Consider the following 20819-nt stretch of genomic DNA (forward strand, 5'->3'; position numbering starts at 1 on the left):
TTTAAATGACTCACTAAAATATTTAATTGGATTATAATTATGGATGCATTAAGTAAGCGTCACTTAACTGTTGCAATTGGTGGAGTTAATTTTAATTACTCTATTTACTCCTCATCATTTATTTGTTCATTACATGTTGTATTATAAATCTTATATGTAGTCATTACTGTTGAAGTTTCATTGTGGCGCAGTAAAAAGTACAATTTTCACTCTGGAAATTATAGGTAAAAGTCTAAATTCACAGTCCACGGTACATATTCCCAAATTTGGGCTGTTGGAGTAAATATACTTTCATGAACATGATTAATAATTTGCTAAATCCCAGTTACAGTAATGTAATATAAATCTTTGTGTGTTGGTCTTTATAAAATGATTGTATACTATTTACACTAAATAAAACAAGTAAACGCACCAGATGCATAAACACTTAAAATATAGAAAAAGGTCCCTGAGATGGATTTAATCTGAAATCATCCACAGTGTTCACCTCCTCAGCAGTGGTGTGATGGTGTGAAACTCTAAGCTGCTGACCAATGGGATGGAGGCTGTACAGTCATACCAGCAGCAGCAGCATCATTGTGTGTATCTGAGTGTGTGTGTGAGAGAGAGAGAGAGTGTGTGTGTGTGTGTGTGTGTGTGTAGTAGTGGGTTTAAACGGGGGAATCTGGACTCCCTCTCTGAATTGAACAGGACCCTCTGCAGGCAGGCCGTGCTTTCTACCCCTCTAAATGTGTTTTTTACTCAATGGAAGCAGAGGTGTTGAACCCCCCGAGGATGGCGGACGTAAATGGCAACAATAAAATCACCAACGCGGAGCTGGAGGTGTTAAAGCTGCAGGAATTGGTCCGAAAATTGGAGAAGCAAAACGAACAATTGCGGACCAGAGCGAACGCTGTAAACAATTGCTCCGCCGGCCCTCATCTCCAGACCTCGCTGTCGTGCCTGCGCGGGGGTGCAGCGCGTCCCGGCGGCAATTTCCCGGGGAAATATGGCATTTCGAGTCCGGCACAGTCGCATCCGTGCGCCCCCGGAGCCCGCGGGTCAGCGGAGGAGCCGTTCGCCTATTTTCAACCGAGCTCGGCGTCTCCTGATGCCGAGGAGGAGGAGGAGGAGGACAGCGACGCCGCTGGAGACACAACTGTTTTGGATGAGGTTGATGTTTTGGACCTCAGTATCGTGCTCCCTATCGGAGAGCCTGATAGCTGGTAACTGCTTTGTTTGTATCAACCTCTGGATTGCAGCCACACATATGCCCTTTGTGAATTCACAATGAATATTTGATTATTATTATTTTTCACAGCGTTATGAAGTTGTGCCACATGTGTAACCCTCTCCTGTCAGGGATCCTCTTATTGGCATTATTGATTCCTCTCCTGGAAGAGTAGGCATGCAGAGACTGGCAAACAGGGTGACTTCTTGCAGGAGAGGAAGGATCAAAACAGATTTTATGCAAGCCTTTGGCATCCCAGAATGCATTGTGCATGCAGCATAGGTATCTATTCAGAGTAAGACAGCACTGGGATGAAATTAGAAACAATGACCCCCTTTAGTCTGTGATCAAAAGCCTCGGCTTTGCGTGTAGTGTTCAGCCCCAGGCTGAACTACTTTGAGGCTCCGTGTCTGCTGACTTTAGGTGGCTCACACGCTGACATGCTGACTGCTGAGCCACTTCCAGCTTTATGAATCCGATGTGTCGAAGTGGAAAATGTAGCACACAGCTCAGTAGCTACCGCACTGATAGGACGAAGCATTGAGCCACCATGTCAGTGGATCCTCACTCCATTTAACATAACAAATTGACCCCCGAGTCAGTGTGACACCATGGCCTAGTTGTCAAATAACAGCTCAGTTGTGCTCGGTTTATTCTTCTACTTAGACCCAGAGATGCAAATCTACCATTCCAGTGTAGCACAGTCACACTCAGTCACTTTATCGTCTTGTCATTGTAAGAAAAATCTGAATCAAGAGTTTATTTTACTTGCTTTATTCAGTGTTCAGATAGCTCATGAATCCAGTTTCTGTTATTTGTATCTCGGAGATTATGCAGTTGCTGTGTGTTGTTGAACTTTGAGGGTCTATTGGGAATTAAATATTAGGAACTCTCTCCCTTTGCAGAGCCATGGATTTACTGTTGCTATAAAGTGGCTTCACCTCACTGGGTCGTGCATTTGAGATATGTTGTCACTATAAAACTCTTCCTTTAAGATCTATCTGCTACTTTACATAGACACAGATTGTTCTACAAATAAAATACAACTTTATGTTTTGTAATACTAAAAAACTAAACCGTGTACTGTGTGTTTCAGGCTTTATGTGAGTTCCAAAGCCAAGCTGCGGGGTGAAAGTGTCCTAAGCCCTCTCCAGTGGTGCAGGCAGGTACTGGACCACCCGGGCCCTGAGGTGGAACTGGCCAAGATAACGTTCTGCCACAGGCTGGACCAAGGTAGAGTGTACATGTACTTAACACTGAGATTAACAGCCTACATCTGTGGCCACATCTGGACAGCTGCCTCTCTGGCTGCTGACATGTGATAATAATCTGTGGCACAAAATGTCTCCACGTGCAACAGCTGAATCCTGTTGCACGTGCGGCTCTCAATCGTTGGACCATTTATCTCACTCTCTTTAAATTTATGGGTTACAAAGTACCTTAGCCAACTACCCATAAGGTGATTATGTCTGTGTTAGCGGAGCTGGAAGCACTCCCACTTACACATATCAGTACCTCCGGAGAACAATTAAGATCAGTTTAAGGGATTTGCTACTCTGCAGACATAAAACAAAATCCATTTGGAGGAACCCATGCTGTTCTGGTAGATTGTATTACAATGTGTTAAGTGGAGAACAGTGTAGAGAGGATCAATGTATCACTATTACACACTGTTCGTACTCATATTTTCCATCTTCCAGAAAATATTATGTTAAATTAAAATAAGTGCTTTTACTTTTACTACGTTTCAGGCGATACAAGAAACTTGAAGACTCACATGAGTTACATAAAATAAATAAAAGAGGGACACATTTTTTTATATGAATGTTCAAAATGCAGCTGGACCAAGAGGCTAGTTAGTTTAGTACAAAACAAGGAGCCTGGCACACAACCAGCCAATCAGACTACTCGTTTAAATTCAGATATACTATAGCTTTCAGTGACGATTAAGTGGCTAAGCCTAAACCTAAAGCCACTGAGGGGCTTTATAGATTTTTCTGTCATGACAATCAAAAACAGGTTGTTCCTTGACACCTGATGACAAATTCTCACCTATATCCTAGTTTGGTCTCACACAAATGTAATTGTTATTAAAAGTATATTTGCATGCACGTGTTAGTGTCCTGTACCAGGATTTGAATCCACCAGTTGCCCATGTGCATTTTAGTGTCATTTGCATGCTCTCTCCGTGTCTGCATGGGTTTTCTCACCAAGTACTAGTACTAAGATACACTTTAGCCACTGCATTACCACTTTAAGACTTTCATTTGACGTCCAACATGTAGACTTTTGAATTTATTTTTATAACTCAAGTTGAGAATGCACCTGTGCTGACAGGTGACGTGTGACATTTACATGCACCAACAGGACAAATACATTACAAGGATAGCAGAGTGCTATTTGCTGCTGGACCTAGTTCTAGGTTGGGTGCTTTACTGTTTCCACCCTCATGCAATGGGATATGGTTGCCATAGTAACCATGCTTACATTAACTGGGTTTTTGAGGCCGATTTGCTCAGCACTCTTTTCTCAAAAAAGCCTCCACGAGAGACTCTTGAGCCTTTACAGCAGATATTGTTGCACACATTTATATAATGTGTCTACGCACAGGCTGTTATACCCATACTGCATATTTGTCAGCTAGTTTGGATGTTCATTTGTGTGTGTTTGTGTGTGTACGGTTCAAGATCTTCTTCTTTCTCTAAAGCTGCATTCAGTGACGGTTGGCTCTCCTTCTCTGGGTCATGAATGCATCCTTGTCCCAGAGCTCCAGTAGCCGTTGTTTGTGTAACTTGCCGTGAATGTGAGTTTTATCCAGTAGAGTTTGAGCCTAATTGTGTCAGGAATCCCAAACGCTCTACCCTGACAGGTGTGTGCCACTCTGACTACCAAACAGTAGAAATAAAGAAATAAAATGTAAGGAGTATAAATGTAGACTCCACATCAAAAAGTAGACCACAGTAGATCTAATTCTGATTTTGGCAGTGGGATGTAGCCTGTAGCCTACATGCACAATCCCTGCTTATCCTAAGATCCCTCCAAACAAATCTGTAGATGAGCCGCAGTGGTAAGCTAAACCTTGTCTTACTGTATCAACTGCTTCACTCTGAGCTGTGACCCAATACTGATCTGTAAAAAGCTGATTAATATTTGGCCGAGTGCGTTCCAATATGATCAATGTACTTTATGTTATGTATGTGTGTGTGTGTTAAATGGCAGATCAATCACACTAACCTGTGCTTCATTGCAATGTTGTGTCCAGCCAAGAGGTGGCGAGGAGTCTCCTCTGTCCGTCCATACAGCTGCATAGAGGGGCTGTCCACTCTCAGCTGTCCCATCCTGCCTTACACTAAATCTGCTGCACTAACCGAGTCCCCAGGTAACACAAACATACTACACATACCTACATACTACAAATACCTGCTAACCACTAGAGTCCCTCTAACTTCTGATGGACTAACATTTGTAGATGCTTTCGGTATTTATCTAATGTAGTTACACGCTGATCATCAAATCAAATCAGACTGGTCTTAAGTAAGTTGGAATTTAGGATTTGCTTTAATATATGATTAGATAAGTAAGCAAATTGATCAGTTGGTTGATAATTGAATCTAATTAGTATTTTATTAAGCAGTGGCTTGAGATATAGCAATGAGTCTGTTCACTGATCCAGACTGAAAAATGTCGAAAAATAAATTGATTTCTTTCAGTTAGATTTTGTACAGATAATTATGATCCCCAGATGATGAATCCTAATAAATTTGGGGAGCTCTGGACCTTCCCTGGTGTTATTGACTTGATGTTGGATCTAATTGATGGATGCCATTAAATTTAATGTAGACATATTTGTTATTCTCTGGATGATGTGAGATAAATGGGATGGTTAATTTAGTGTCATCATCAGGTAAAATTATAAAAGATAATGATATGATAATGATAAATTGATCAACAACTACAGTCTGACTTAATTTCATTTTTCCCACCCTGTTTCATCCTGCCCACAGTTCGAATCCACTTGACAGTGCTGCCCTCATTCCAAAATCTAACAACATAGCAAAATAGCTAAAAGCATACACAACAAATGGAGACTGATTAATAGGTTTTCAAACTTCAAAAAGATCTTAATTGTTAAAATTTAAGTCAAATATTTTCTTTAACATCATAGCTGTTGCTCAGTTCACATCCAGAGTAATAAGAACACAAAGCCAAAAACATCTGTTTCTTCCAAAACCCTGTGTAAACAGAACCAATAATCTTAAAGGGAACCTGTTACTTGCAGTTTACAATCAGATTACAGCAAATTGCAGGAAAAAGATTATAAGGTCTTACCATCAGACAGATTGAGAGAAGCAAGTTCTAAAATCCCTCTGCCTGCTCATCCATATTTTAGATTTCCACATGTCAGATTTGCATGTCGGGCTGGTCATCAGTAATTTAATTTTCCTCTCTCTTGCTGTGTTTCTGTTCTTTGAAGCTCCATTACCGTCATCTGGTCAGTCTTTTCTCCAGTCGACTTTCCCACTCAGGCCCAGCTGCAGCCTCGGTGACAGAGCACCCGCCTTTCTATCAAACTCTACTCTCCACAGTAAGAGCTCACTCTGAGCTGTCATTTTTATTTCCGCAGTTTCATCTGGAGCAAGTCACTATTGATCTGTAATGATTCTACATACATAAATGTCACATCTGTTACGGAAACGTCTTTGCTATGTGATGAGTGACTGCATCATGTGCATGTATATACATGCTATATACAAAATAAATATATACAAAATAAACAATAATAGGCCTTCTCCTGCACATTTTTTAGATGTGGGTCGTCGGCATGCAGCCATCAGCCCCCAGTCTTCCCTGGACAGTGAGGTGGGTGTGTCAGAACTGGAGGATGACTCCATCTCTATGAGCTACAAACTGCAGGACATGACAGATGTGGAAGTCATGGCACGACTTCAGGAGGAAAGTGAGTTAACTATCGAAATATCTTGTGGGTATTAAATAATTCAAATAAATCACCAATACACCTACTACTACTTCTTTTTGTAATGTTTTGAATCATATACTGAGCATTAATTTGTCCCCCTGTAGGTCTCAGACAGGACTACGCCTCTACCTCATCCACTGTAAGCCGGCGCAGCTCCACCTTCTCATTGCACTCCCTCAGGCGCAGCGAGATGGATCTCGAGGAGGAGGATGAAGAGGACGAGGGTTACGACCAGCTCCCTCCTCCTCAGCCTCGGTTGTTCCGCACAGGGTCTATGCAGCGGGGCAGCCTGCCCCACTCTCACACCTTCTCCAGTATCAGAGACTGCAGAAGCAGCTTGACAACCCCTCAGTTTTCACTCAGCGGACTCTCCCAAAACTGTGGACCCTCTAGCCTCACAGCAGAAACTCACACAGCATACAGGAATAGCACAGGTGAGTGTCACTACAAGGGTTACATGTTTTCTCTTAAATAGATACAAGTGTCCCAATTCACACTGGAAACATCCTGAGAAAATTACCCACATTTGAGCTGCCCCTAATTTCTGACCAGACGATTTCTGTCTGCCAAGACGGATTTAAAGAGTGCCCTTGATTACAGGGTTTAAAAAGCTTCTTCATCTAGGGTCAGTGTGTCAATGTCCACTGTTCTCTTAGTTGCGTGACTGATGTTGTAGACTGTGATGTCTGGAAGTGTGTACCTTATTAGAGCTTTCTGTATCTATACATTTTTTTAGTTTCATTAATGCAGAATTCTTAGTACAACTTGTTTGCATTTAATGCAGCTACATGAGAGGTTTGACACTATTCTCATAAAAATACAGCCAGAAACTGGTTAACTTAGCTTAGCATGAAGACTGGAAACAGGTGAAAAAGCTTGGTCCTGTCAACATACAGTATGTTAATATTTTATTTGTACCATAAAATGTATTTTTACAGGATGTTACACAGGATTATTTCTTGAGCTTAAACACTGATCTTTGTATTTTTGTACTTTAATATTACAAATGTGAAAAAGCTCTAAGCAGAGTCAACACCTGCAAAATCTGATTCAGTTTGTTGGTATGGTTGCATAGACAAACTCCGGAGAAGCATGCCCAACCTGATCCGAGCTCCCAGCATGCCCAGTGTTCCCAGTATTCCATGTCTGGCTTCCCCTGTCAACCCACCCTCTCATGGCCCTTCCTCTTTGCCAATGATATCCTCCCTGCGGAGCAGCCAGAGCTTTGACTCGTCCAATGGGCTTGCACGACTCCAGTCCTCCAGTAAGACTCTTTTCACCACATATTGAAAAACTTGCCTTACAAGGCCAATTTGTATTCAAGACTTAATATAGAACACTGTTTTATGAAGGTATTGCAATCTCAAATGCAGTAAGTTCGGTACTGTCACTGCTAATAATGTTATTTTCAGTACATACTGTACTTCATTTGCTTATGTTGAACTGTGCTGTGTTTCAGTTCCTTCCCCAGGCCAACTCAGTCAGCGTGTTCAGAGTGTGGGGAACTTCCCCACCACTACCCGACATCCAATAAAAGCCACAGCTTATGTAAGCCCCACAGTGCAGCAGAATCCGACCTCCAACCCTCTGCCCACCTCTACCAGTCTACACTCCATCCCCAGCAGTGCTGCACTGCCTCAGCCCCTCAAATCCAGCAGCAGTTTCTTACCACAGCCCCTAAAAGCCAGCACCAACCAGCCAGCTGCCCCTCGCAGCTCCCTTCCTCGTCCAGCCTCCTTTGTAGGAACAAGTGGAGTTCCACGTGCAAGTAAAATCACCCAAGCCACGCGCAGGTAAGTATAGACATACAGTATGAACTCCAGTGGGAGTTTAATGGGAACTTCACAGATTTTACACAACAAAGGTTTCAGGTCTTCTGGAGTAGAGCTGCATAAGTGAAAGTTAGTGAAGGTAAAATCTGAAAATGAAATTAATCTGTGGTGTGGAGGTAGAAAAAAAGTGACACCAGCTGTGAGATCATGGGTAATATTAGTAATAAGTTTTGACAAGGAAGAAGAATACATCAAATAAAAAAGACAGCAGTGCATCTGCTTATAGTTCATCCCCTTTAGAAATTTTGATACTTTGGTTTAAGTGGCAATGGCATTAAGAAGGTGCCGTGTGTTTGACATATGGAAATTGTATAATTTCCTGTTAGAATGAAACATTTGTGTTTATTAATCATTACTGTACTAAATACACAAACAGTACACTATAAATATTAATAATGAGTGCACTGTATATTATATGTTGATTAACTGACTAGTCAGTTAATTATTATTATATTATTTATATTATTATATGCAAATAATGATGAACATTTGGTTAATATAGGTTGTCAAATGTAAGAATTTCTTGGTCACTTTTTTTGAAATTTAATTGACTCGTTTCTTTCCACCTGTAGTTTGCTGACTCCTCCAAAGAGCTTGGCTGCCCTGAGTGCCCTGAGGGATGGCAGCTGGAAAGATGGATGCTACTAAACCCAAGTCAGCAAAAGTTCAACAGGTGCCCAGAGCAACGCTGCACGGAATCCAATTGATTTAAAATCTTGCTGTCAGGAGGGCCCGGTCTTGGGCTGTGACCCAAGAAAGAGAGAGACTGTTAACATTTCTTAAAAGCACTAAGGGGGTCACTAAGGGACAAAGCAAAGACTGAAAACAAAATGGGTCCAGCAGGCTGGATCTGTATCTTACTACCTGCTGAAACAGAGACTAACACACCCTTAACACAACCTGGCAATATTCTGGCACATTAAATGTGAACTGGATCTTGTTTAATATGTGTTTTTTTGATTTTTCATTGTGAATAGTTAAGGCTTTCATTCAAAAGAATGATTTTTTTTCTCTCCAGCTGAAATCTTAAAAATAGCCCACGCTTTGTAGATGCTTTCGGTAATTTCATCTGATTCATTTTCCAGTTATTATTTTTGGTCAGACTGTGGTGTCAGATATGAAGTTGGACCTGCAATTGGAAAGTTTGTTACATCCTGTGCCTGTTAGATAGTGTAATTCATGTTTGTTATATTTATTGGCTGGTCCATGCAGGATTTTTGATCAGAATTATGATTAACACAATAAATTATAGTATCTGCTTTGTTTCTTACAGTAAGTAAATTATGTAATGTAAGTGTACACCTTTTATCTTTTGACTGGCATCTTTTCATCATTGTTTACGTTACAGCTAATATTTTTTAATGCTGTTTGATAAACATTATCACTGCAATGATATTGCACATAAAGCTCTAATGCTTTCTATGGATGACAACAATGTAAGGAGGAGGTGAGTTTTTAAAGTGAATAAAAGTCTTTGAAAATATTTTTGCAGTGCTTCTCCAATGTAGTCAACTTGGATAAAAGTAAAAGGGATTAGTGCTACTCATCAACTGCAGATGGCATTGTTCGTCCACTGTGAACAATAACAAGCTGACAACATTTCAGCTTGTTATATTGAGTAATTTGTGTACTTTATGATTGAGTAGCTGACATTTTTATTTGTAAACTGTTATCTAAAAAAATAACAAATGGAATTATTACAGTATAAGTATCGTTATAAATGTGCAGAAATAAGCTAAAATTTAAATTTCTTGTTTTTATACCCCCTCACAAACATGCCATGTATTCCCCTAAAGTGTCCATTATATTATGAAACGATTACAGCAATAGTGAGTGGCCTGGTGCTGATATGCTGTTAATTACAACTTGACTACCTGGGTAAATTTAATAAATATGAAACAGCAAGAGCAACATGAAATCCCCTTCTGTACCATACAGGTACAAATTTCATACTAACAAGAATACAGAAGCAAGGCAGTTTTGTTGTCAGCCCCCTACGAGACACTGGAACTAAAGTGTCTAATGTTTAACTGGTTATGTTGTATGTTGGTGCTGAATCTCCACAGTAACACTCGAACCGTTTTGGCATACTCTACTTTAGAGTAAGTGAATAATCTCTTCTTGCTGTTTGGAAGTTTGGAATATGAATTTATTGTTAAGCTGTTTTTTTATTGCAAAATCATTACATTTGGTTTAAGACAGTTACTTAGAGTGCGACTTGCACTTGCTCGTCTTTTGGAATTTGTGATAATGCCCAACAAAGCCCAAGAGGTACGTGTAATGTGTTTTCCTTTTCACTTTCATGTATCTAAAATCAGATATTTCACAGAATCTGTTTTGAATCCTTAGATCTTTATGTGATTGTGCATGTTGTTTTATTTTTTAGGATGCTGTAATTAATCTGAAGACACTGGAAGAGTTTTCCAAGCAGCTTGGTTTTGAGTGGACAGTTTTGGCGTATGAGCTTGGCTTCAACAGAACTGAGATAAGACGGTTCCACACCAAATCTGCAGAGAAAAGCATCCAGGCCAGGACCATGTTGGAGAGCTGGTACAGTGTGTGTCTGTGTGTGTTATAGTCAGTGTGTGTGGATACTCGTTCCAAATGAACAATGTATCATCATTTGAAATCATGGCATTCGTTAAAGGTTAAAACAGATGGTCAGAACTTAGTCATACACTAACTAACTGAAGAAATTACTTTGTGTTTTCTAGTGAGTACCTTGGGTTTTGACATTTGGACTTTTTTACACATTTCAACCATCATGACTCTCTTTTCTTGATGAATACTCTTTTGTCAGAAAACAAAGAAACAGTGCAGAATCTGCTTAACTAATCTTTCTATCTCACTCTGTCTAGTCTCTTAGCCTATTTCCAAATATTGAGACACACTCACTACAATCTCCAGGACAGGATGGTAACTGAAATGTTACAATGACCAAAGACATTTACACAGTGATTTGAAAATGATTTGTGTATATTCCTGTAAATTCTTCAAAACCTTTCTTTGTCCCAAATGTTTCTAAAATGTCTGTCTCTACTGACAGGTATGAAAAGTCGTGGGATAAGCCCAACAAGACCAAACTGCTGCAAGATGGACTGGAGCGAGCAGGCAGACGGGACCTGGCTGAGACACTCCGCTGCCTACACTGGGGCCACCAGAAGCTGAGCCATAGGGTGGAGCTTCCCTCCGCTTTTCCTTTTCTCATCACAGTCCACAAGACCATCCATAACCACGATGCACTACGCAGGATCAATGACCTCAGTCGTAGATACACTTAAATATACAGAAAGCACATTTATGCCCATTGTTCTTGCTACAGAGCTTATAGTATACTGTACTTCACAATGTAATTCATCTGAAAGTGTAGTACTGTGTGCCAGAAAACGGGAGGGATGGGCTGTATGTTTTTGTTTTGTACAACAATACAAACTTTGAAATAAAGATAAAAAGGACTCACCTTGCCCATGCTATTCTATTTACAGTGATGAAAAATAAATGACAGGTAGTAAAGGCTCAAATCTGAGAAGCTGCAATGAGGACACGTTTGATATATTTTGGGCAGAATTTTTATCATTAAAATTCAAATGATCAATTAATCATGCTCTGATTTTAAGAAGAAGCAGGCACAACAAGAGGTTATCATCTTTAAGACACCTTAAATTCACACTAGGACCAGAGTTGCTGATGTTTTCATACAACATAAAGGTCTAAAGACAGAGAAGAAGCTTTCTTAATAAAATCTTCAGACCTTCACTGTTTACCACAGAATTCACAGAAAAATCATCATAATAAGCCATAATAATAGATATAAACAATTCATTTTAGGACACAAAACTGAAACACATCTGAATTAAACAGCCATTCAAACCATTTTTAATCATCTGTGTTTCAGAATATTTCAGGATTTATTCATGGAGTCATTACATGGAAGATGAATCTAACGTGTCTTCAAACTGGAAAACTGGAATATAATATAAGTAAATATTAGTATAATAATTTTGATTTAATTATGACATTTTAATAGTGGTAGATGTACTCTGATAATTCTGTTTATTTAATCATGCAGGTCAACCTAACTTAAATCGACCTAGTTACACTAACCAATCAGAAACGCGAATTCTGTAGTAGCAAGGTTGTATGAATGACCAGTAAGCCAGAGCGGAAGTGGGCCCGACATTACTTCAAAATAAGGCATTACACTATTTCGATTTAGGTTAAATCAGACTAATTGAAGAAGTTAAATGTTCTAAACTAAATGAATGGTGTTAAAACAACTTTATGATTTAATAAAGTGGCTATAGGGTGAAACGTAGAACATCAGTGCAACACTTCTTCACGATATGAGGCTTTATTTTGCCAGCTTTATCCGGAAAGCGTTAATCCAACCTTGGCTAAATTGACACTGTTATTTTCTGAGAGCTCCGACTGTCTGTTACACTTAAAATATATAACAGCATTGAGCAGAAAAATCAAGGTAAATTGACATTACTGTAACTGCGACATTCGGGGTATAATTCGTGGATCATTTCTGATTCAAACGTGACAGCATGGTGATTTGGAGACCGAGAACTGTTGGATTTAAGGCACAGAGGCGGCCGTTCAGCTGTTAAGTCGCTGGTAATGTGTTTAACCAGCGTGTCTGTTTGTTTTCCATTTATTAATGGACGCGTCATTATCAGCGCACAAACACTTCAGCTGTGCTGAGTATGCTATTTGAATCCTCCGTCTACGTCGACGTTAAACGGTAAATTGCTCACTCAAGTTGCAGCAATGGCTTCGGCGCTCGGTTGCTTCAGCGGTCCCGAGGTGCTGGAGGACGGAAATCACGCTCGGGGTTTGATGAACGAGCTGAAATTACTGTACGACTGTCGGCTGCTGGGGGATGTCACCATCGGAGTGGAGGGCGGAGAGGAGTCATTAGAGGCCGGCGGCGAGACGGCCAGAGGCGGCGTTGAGCAACTTTTCTTGTGCAGTCGCAACATCCTCGCCGCTGCCAGCCCGTACTTCAAAAGCATGTTCACCGGGGGGTTGAACGAGAGCATGCAGGAGAGGGTGATCATCCGCGGGGTGGACGCTGAATCCATGTCTGTCATCATCGACTATTGCTACACAGGCAGGGTGACCATCACGGAGAGCAACGTCCAGAGGTTGTACGCTGCAGCCAACATGCTTCAGATTGAGTACATCAGGAGAGCTTGCTCCGGTTTCATGACCAGGAGGCTGGACCTCTCCAACTGTGTGGGGATTTTAAAGTTTGCAGACACCTATGACAACCCTGAGCTGAAGGAGAATGCACAGGCTTTCATAGCCAGGAATTTCGGCCAGGTGTGCAGCGGAGGGGAGCTTTGTGAGCTGGATTTGATGCAGTTGAAGGACTTGCTGTCTTTGGACACGTTGGATGTGGATTCTGAAAGGAAGGTGTGCGCAGCTGCTTTGCAATGGATTGAGGCTAATGCACCACTGGAGAAGGAGGATGCATTGCAAGCATTTAAATGTGTACGCTGGAATTTATTTACTGAGAAGGACAAGTGTTACCTGGAGGGCCTCATGGCGAGACCTTTGATTGAGAAATACCTTGCATCTTTCTTTAACAGATCTGCCGAGGACAGTTGTGAGGTGTCTGCAACACTGGAAGTACCTAAAAACAGAATAGGTGTCAATGCAAAAGAAATGATTCTCTTCTTTGGCCTCCCTAACGACAACATAATGTGCTGTGACCCCTACTCAGAAGACCTGTACTTCATGGCCCCTCCTTTAGAAGATCTCAGTAGTCAGGATTACAAACGCTCCACCATGGAGTCCTTAATCGCCTGTGCCACACCTGACAATAACCTTTACCTAGCTTCCCACCTCTCTAAACATTTCTGGCTTTATAACCCTGTGCTTAACAGCTGGCAGGAGCTTGCAGAGAGGCCTCTGGGGAGAATACACTCTGGGATGGGCTACCTCAACGGTCACGTGTACCTTCTGGGAGGAAGAAATCCATTGACAGACACCAGATTGAAGGAGGTTGAGTGTTACAGCGTTCAGAGGAACCAGTGGACATTTGTGGCTCCTCTGCCTCACTCTCTGGGTAAAATGCAGGTGGTAGCATTAAATGATCACCTGTATGTGGTAAACAAAAGGAGAATGCTTTGCTATGATCCCAAGAGAAACCGCTGGCGCCACTGCGGATCACTGAGAAGAGACAAGCTTCATAAGGCCTGCGTGTTTCAGGACCAGATCATCTGTGTGTGTGACATACCTGTGGTGAAAGCCTACAGCCCCACCAGGGGGGAATGGAAGAGATTGGGTGACATTCCTATTGACAGTCGAGCTCTAAATTACCAGGTGATTCAGCACAACAACAAGCTGCTCCTCCTCACTCAGACTTTACTGCAACACAACAAAAACAGGGTCCTCATCCATGAGTATGATCCAGCTAGAGAAACCTGGAAGAACGTCATGGCAGTGTATGTGTCCACCCTGGGACCTGTGTGTGTTTCGACTCGCGTGTACCCAGCATGCCTGGGCTCTGCTCACAGTTTCTCTACTGAGGAAGATGATGACAGCGGCTCCAGTGCAGACTGGGACTTTGACGGCTTGACAGACGCAGACTCTGACTCTGGCAGCTCTAGTTCTTTCTCAGATGAGAACTGGTAGTGAAACGTGTCAAAGAAAAGTTAATAAGATTAAATAGTTAGTGATGAAAATTTAAAGTTAACTTATTTATAATTTAAAGGATTATTACAGGGTTCTGTCTGCCAGAGAAGGTCACAGATTCAGAATGAATTCAGTATTAAAGCCACTCATATACAGTAGAAGCACAAGCTGACCAGAAGTGTACAGTTGTAATTTTCTTCTGGCCAATGATCATTCATAGGAGAGGAAAACACGAGCCAGAGTTTGGAGTGATTTATTTTGATGAAACAACAAACGTCAAGAGACAATGGCTTTGTTCTTCAGTTTGTATCATGGCCTATCAGCAAAACAGCCAGGAAGTCTGAAGAGTCTTAGTGTAGACTCTTGTTTACAGAGTGGCTGAAGAAAATGATGTAATATAAATGTAACTGTTCATCAGAGGCCAGTTCATGCACTGGTGCCGTAATTAAGCGCATTATTAGTAATAAGAGCAACTAACAGAAGGACCATCCAGAGTTTAGTGTGACATTTCCATTAAATTAGGGAAACTGGTACTACAATGAGAAAGATTGGTGAAAATTAAAGCATGTATTCAGACTTTTAGTTTAAATCATGGTTAATAATACACTGGGTTTCTAAACTGTACCTTTACAGGGTAGATGCACAAGACCAAAGATAAAATGTGGAGTTGAACTAAAAGTTTAAGATACCTTTTCATAGCAGAGGACTGTTAACTTGTCAATCAAAGGTGCTACTAATAAGATAATCACTTGCTGCATTGTACTGCAATAATTGCTGCAACTGAGCCATTGTTATATTGTTAGTTCCACCTGCTATGGCGAATCAAAAATGTCTGCTGCAAGTAAAGGTCTGTGAATCTGAATTAAAAGTGATTTTCAATTAAATGAGTACAAGAATAATATGCTTTTTACAGGTTGGAAAAAAATGGGCGATGCTGATAAAGCAAACAAATCAGTGCAAGATACAAAGACGCTGCTCTTATTATTGAGCGCACATAACTAAACATTTGGAAACCAGTGTCACAATTGAACTGGATTACTTATTTAATCAGACACTTCCTTCTTAGTACACTTAGCTTAACCAGGTAGTGCCACTTGAGAATTAGTTTGGACTTCACTAGCTGGTCTTGAGCTACAGAAGAAATTATAAGTGAAAGTGTTTGTACATGGTGAATAGTACTTCCCATGATCAGTAAATTAAAATTTTGAAACATTGAAGGGGCCCTTTAACGCTTTACGAGTCAGTGTTTGTGTTGTGTTATTTATATTTGACAGAAAAATCAGCTAATAGTACGTTGTTATTTAATACAGGAGCACACCTACTGGTGTAAAATCACCACTGTGACTTTGGGACATCAGGCAGCTCAAGTGCCTCATGTTTATGACCTCAGACTGGTCATTTACAGGGCTTTAAACATTTCTGTCCTTTTTATGTGGCTGATGCACATCGAGATGTCACATACGCAGGCTGCGCTGTGAAACCTACTGTATGAAATATGGAAGCCAGTGTTCTGTACGCTCACTCAGGTTTAGGCTTTAGCATAAGCCTGTTTGCCTTTTTTTTTTTAGATGTAGTAAAAAAAAAAAAAAGGAAAGTTTTGGTGACAAATTCTTAAATTGTATTACATTTATTTAAAACTATTTTATTGTGTGTATGTGTGTGTTTTGGTATCAATGATTATTATTATTATTTTTTATGTTGCAATCAGAAATCAACATTTATAGTGTTTTGACTTTTGCTTGGTCCAGATGAATCAGCTTCGATGGAGGGCATTTTGTCTGCATGTAATAAAACTGCTCCAAAGCCATTATCCTCCTCAACCACCCAATACACTCAGCTTCCAGTTTATTAGCTGCGTACAGACATATAGAAGACAGGTGTCTGTCCTATCTGTCTCATTTATATTAATGTTCCAAACAAAATATTTGAAACGGTTCTCAGTATAATTGCAAACAATCACCACTAAAATGTAGATGAGGTTGCAATGAAACATCTCCATAACAGTGTTATATATTATAACCCTCATAAAGGGCTGTTTGATACTGTATTAATTTTGACTGATTGTCAATAATAAACTGGCAAATGAGTGTAGCTCTCTGTTGTCTTTTTGGGTAGTGTTACATGATTCAGTATTTTTGGGCGTGTGTGACAAGGGGAAGCATTGATTGGCTGCAGTAACACATGTGGTGGTGTATGTGTCAAATAAATGTCAATGTCTAATGTAAAAGAGATTTTGCTGGTGTGTGTGTTTTTGTTTTTGTACACAATACACAATACAAAAGAGCTAACAATTTCAACTTTGTAGGGTGACTGTATAGTGCCCACTGTGTGTTGAAGCTGGAGGTCATAGGGGTATAAGTGAGGGAAATGGTTATTCATGGTCAGTCATGATTTTCATTATGGATTAAATAAGATCAGTTAAGTGCTACTCAACAGTTAATAAAAGCTGCAACATTAAAGTGCTGCACAACCTTAATACATCAATAATTGCAGTATAATCCAGTATATTATTCTCAATTAGAATAATATATAAATAATTAAATTACATGTTAATGCTTATACTGTTGCTCTTGTACTTAACTAAATAATTGAAATAAAATAAGCATTTGTAAAATTAAGGACATTTAGACATAAGGAAAAGACTCTCCAGCGACATCTATGGGAGGTATTTGATTATCGCGATATTTCGACGCTGTTAACGTCCAGACCGCGAGATGATGAGACATGGCAATAATAAACAAACCTGCGGAGCAATTTGACACAGTTTTCAGTCTGAACGACTCTTTGGAGCTGTCTTCGCATCACGAACATGAGCACGTACAGTCTCGGATTTTTAAGATCATAGTAATAGGTGACTCCAATGTGGGAAAGACGTGTTTGACTTACAGATTCTGCGGGAGCGCTTTCCTGAAAAACCCAGAGGCGACAATCGGGGTCGATTTTCGGGAGAGGACGCTGGAGCTCGATGGGGAGAGGATTAAGGTGAGAGGAACCACGACACACACATCAACACTTTAATGCCACGTACAGCTCAGTCCCATACGAGATTAACGCAGCCATTGTCATATTTATGGTTTCTGGAGTGACCTGGAGCCTGTGTGCAGACGATCAAAGATTTGTTCATGGTTATTTCACCACCATAAAGCATTTACAACAAAGATTTGGGCCTTACAGGTTACCTACATGTCCCAATAAAACGAGTAATCACTTTATTTTAACTGTGCAATTACTGGAATAGAGCAAAAGTGGAATCTACTTTTTTTATCTGAATCTACTTGTGTGGGTTATTTATAAAACCTACAAATATAATTTGATCTTTTAATTCTGTAGAGTAGATGAGACCTCTTTAAACACGTTTTCTTATATAGAGAGGGAGAGCAAATGTTGCATGAGTTCATGAAACAACAGCATAGCTCGTGTGATGATAAGACTTTTTTCTTGCATCAGTCACTAAGTTGTGGAACTTAAAGGATAAATGAACCTCCCTCTCTTTTTATTTATTCCCTTTACGGGAGCCTGCAGTCAGAATTCAGGGCTGTTATGAGCTTTAACACAGCAGACATTTGAACTTGTCAAAGCAGGAAAAGCAAAGTGTAAATTATTATTATAATTATCACCAATTACTGTTCTCCCACTCTGTCTTACTCATAGCAGATGTGTGATAATGTGAAGAGCGCATGCATTGTAATGGCGGCTCTTTTGACTTATGTCACATTAAATTAGCACTTTGATCAGTTCCAACATTTCTGCCCTCACCAACCTCTTATCTCCTGATGCCATACATGTTGCACTACTATGTCTTATTGTCAAGAAAACCCAGGAAAATAACCAACAAATAATGCTTGTATATAGCTTATTCCTCCCTTGAAAAGATAATAGCAACACATGATTTTGCACTAGGTGTGTCGTTTCTTCATTACTACACACAGCACTTAATTTTGAATAAATCAGACACAATACACACTCAGTATAGTGACACATTTGTATTAGTGTGTTGCTGAAAGATAGACCCAACAATTTCCTCCTGTTCAAAAAGTGTTTGAAGGTAACTGTGCCCTGCGTAATAATTATATATGTTTAAACAAATATTGATATTTTCAGTTAAGGCAAATGCAGTGTAGGGAGGTTAGAAAATATTGTGACAAGAATTGTTGAAATTCATGAACTTTGTCAACAGTAAGAAAAGCACCACCCATGCAATCAAAGTATTATTCTGTCAGTATTATTCTATTATTATCACTGTCGGTTTCTCTTCTCTACCAGTTGCAGATCTGGGACACAGCAGGTCAGGAGCGTTTTAGGAAGAGCATGGTGGAGCACTACTACCGCAGCGTTCATGCTGTCATCTTCGTGTATGACGTGACAAGCCTCTCTTCCTTCGAGGGAATCCCTGAGTGGGTTGAGGAGTGCAAACGACACTCTGTTGGGCCCCTGGTGCCCCGCATTATTGTGGGAAACAAATGTGACCTGAGGGACCGCCGGGAGGTCCCCACGTCAGCTGCCCAGTGTCTTGCAGACAGCTACAACTTCCCGCTGTTTGAGACTTCAGCCAAGGACCCTGCTGAGAAGGAACATGTGGATGCTATCTTTCTGACTTTAGCTTATAGGTTAAAGTGCCACAAACCTCTGAGACTGAAGGAGCCGAGTGAGAGCAACATGAGGAATCTGTGGGACCAGAGAGAGCAGGAGGCAGCAACTTGTCAGTGCTGAGTTTACTTCCATCCTGTGTGGATGTTTGTTTGTGTATCCTGCGAAGATCAATAATGCTGCTAAGGAAAGATGTGTTGAGTAGAGCTTTCCTCTGAGACTAAATCCAGGAAGGGGCTCTTATGATAATAAAATGGAAAGGACAGAAACTTTAATAGGACACAGCTTGTGACACAGTGGGCCTATAAGTTTGCACAATATTAAGTCAACATTTCATTGAAATGCATGAATGGATATGAAGGTATGCAAAACATGTGAAGCTCAAACTGCACCTGAAATCACGCTCAGTCACAGCACTGCAGGGTGCACTTTATTACAAATACAGTAATCTGCAATCAGCTGTCTAGTAGCAAAATAACATATCTACAGAATGAAATGTAGACAGTGAATTTAGAGAAAAATTCATGTCACTGTGCTTAAAGGGATCAACAAGGTGTACTGAAACTGTGAAGAAACTTGTGCAATCATTTTATCTAACAAAGGTTCTAAAAAGATTTGAACTGCAGCATGATGCTGTAACTGAATGTGTGTTTCTCCAATATAAATATGAACATAATCATAACCAGTCCTTGAAATTCATGTTATGCCACAGGATATTTATGGTGAGAAAAATCTGAACTGTGTTGCATGTGTACAATAAAGCACCTTCCGTAAGAAGAAATGTGACAGTGTAAAGCTGCAAATCTGCAAATCAATAAAATTTGCAATGCAATTTTAACTTTTGTGGTTTTTGGTATGTTTTGTTGTTGTTGTTGTTTGTTTGTTTTTTATGACCAGTGTAAGGACGGTACTTTCTGCCATCGTAGGTAGTTGTATAGATATGCAATTTGCCTAGTAAATGACTAAGGATTGTTCATTCAGTCATCACCCTGCCTTTTCTAATGTCTTATAATCTGTCATCTGATGGAAAACAGGCTATTGCTTCAAAAAGAACAGGATACAACTGCTGCGGTTTAACCCATTTGCCTAATTCTGCACACCAATACACACTATCATTATGTGTTTCAGATGACAGACTTAAATAAACATGGACTATAGAATTGACAATATTAATGATATTGTTCATAAAAAGCTTTACTCTTGTGAATAATGCCTGATAAATAGTAGCGTCGACCTTTTTTAATGAATTTACTAATTAATCAACCTTCAAGTCAGTTTGTGAATTTTCCTGGATTTTCCTATTATATCATTTATTCCTGCTCAGTGGTTGTTGATGTTCCATTTTCTTTTCTCTTTGCATTTTTAGGATGACACTCATCTTTTTTTATTTTTATATCGTTTTACCGCCGATCGGTGGTCGGGTTATACATTGCCACAGCTCTAACGATGTGTTTGAGAAACCATGAAAACTAGCATTTAAATTTTAAACTGCACCTTCCCGACGGCTGATAGGATTGCATATGAGCATAGTTGATTTTGCCTCTCGGTAGCGACATTAAACTGTTTA

At 40.2% G+C, this 20819-nt stretch overlaps 4 protein-coding genes across 4 annotated transcripts; all 4 read left to right on the forward strand.

The window, feature by feature from the left end:
* The first annotated feature begins 744 nt into the window (after positions 1-744).
* Positions 745-9461, forward strand: slain1a (SLAIN motif family, member 1a). Its single transcript, XM_026376963.1, has 9 exons — positions 745-1205; positions 2307-2443; positions 4473-4589; positions 5685-5795; positions 6018-6167; positions 6293-6622; positions 7264-7452; positions 7648-7981; positions 8593-9461. Exons 1-9 carry the CDS (start codon positions 745-747, stop codon positions 8666-8668), a joined length of 1905 nt encoding a protein of 634 aa, XP_026232748.1. The 3' UTR covers positions 8669-9461.
* Positions 9462-10227: 766 nt separating this feature from the next.
* On the forward strand, positions 10228-11376 carry wu:fc50b12 (Death domain-containing protein). Its single transcript, XM_026377122.1, has 3 exons — positions 10228-10291; positions 10407-10570; positions 11067-11376. Exons 1-3 carry the CDS (start codon positions 10271-10273, stop codon positions 11299-11301), a joined length of 420 nt encoding a protein of 139 aa, XP_026232907.1. The 5' UTR covers positions 10228-10270; the 3' UTR covers positions 11302-11376.
* A 1033-nt stretch (positions 11377-12409) lies between these two features.
* Positions 12410-16863, forward strand: kbtbd7 (kelch repeat and BTB (POZ) domain containing 7). The gene has a single exon (XM_026377341.1). The coding sequence runs from the start codon at positions 12794-12796 to the stop codon at positions 14663-14665; it is 1872 nt and encodes a 623-aa protein (XP_026233126.1). The 5' UTR covers positions 12410-12793; the 3' UTR covers positions 14666-16863.
* Positions 16864-17382: 519 nt separating this feature from the next.
* zgc:101559 (Rab33B_Rab33A domain-containing protein) lies at positions 17383-20045 on the forward strand. The gene is made up of 2 exons (XM_026375758.1): positions 17383-17647; positions 18929-20045. The coding sequence occupies exons 1-2, from the start codon at positions 17390-17392 to the stop codon at positions 19373-19375; spliced, it is 705 nt and encodes a 234-aa protein (XP_026231543.1). The 5' UTR covers positions 17383-17389; the 3' UTR covers positions 19376-20045.
* The last annotated feature ends 774 nt before the right edge of the window (positions 20046-20819 follow it).

The sequence above is a fragment of the Anabas testudineus genome, chromosome 21 (genome assembly GCF_900324465.2).
Source record: "Anabas testudineus chromosome 21, fAnaTes1.2, whole genome shotgun sequence".
NCBI lineage: Eukaryota > Metazoa > Chordata > Actinopteri > Anabantiformes > Anabantidae > Anabas > Anabas testudineus.

What these genes read in the sequence shown, in the direction of transcription:
- slain1a (XM_026376963.1), top strand. Translation starts at nt 745, where the DNA reads ATGGAAGCAGAGGTGTTGAACCCCCCGAGGATGGCGGACGTAAATGGC. An exon ending in ATCGGAGAGCCTGATAGCTG is followed by an intron (nt 1,206 to 2,306) that starts GTAACTGCTTTG and finishes TGTGTGTTTCAG; the next exon opens with GCTTTATGTGAGTTCCAAAG. An exon ending in TGCACGACTCCAGTCCTCCA is followed by an intron (nt 7,453 to 7,647) that starts GTAAGACTCTTT and finishes GCTGTGTTTCAG; the next exon opens with TTCCTTCCCCAGGCCAACTC.
- wu:fc50b12 (XM_026377122.1), top strand. Translation starts at nt 10,271, where the DNA reads ATGCCCAACAAAGCCCAAGAG. An exon ending in TGCCCAACAAAGCCCAAGAG is followed by an intron (nt 10,292 to 10,406) that starts GTACGTGTAATG and finishes TTTATTTTTTAG; the next exon opens with GATGCTGTAATTAATCTGAA. An exon ending in AGGACCATGTTGGAGAGCTG is followed by an intron (nt 10,571 to 11,066) that starts GTACAGTGTGTG and finishes CTCTACTGACAG; the next exon opens with GTATGAAAAGTCGTGGGATA.
- kbtbd7 (XM_026377341.1), top strand. Translation starts at nt 12,794, where the DNA reads ATGGCTTCGGCGCTCGGTTGCTTCAGCGGTCCCGAGGTGCTGGAGGAC.
- zgc:101559 (XM_026375758.1), top strand. Translation starts at nt 17,390, where the DNA reads ATGGCAATAATAAACAAACCTGCGGAGCAATTTGACACAGTTTTCAGT. An exon ending in TCGATGGGGAGAGGATTAAG is followed by an intron (nt 17,648 to 18,928) that starts GTGAGAGGAACC and finishes CTTCTCTACCAG; the next exon opens with TTGCAGATCTGGGACACAGC.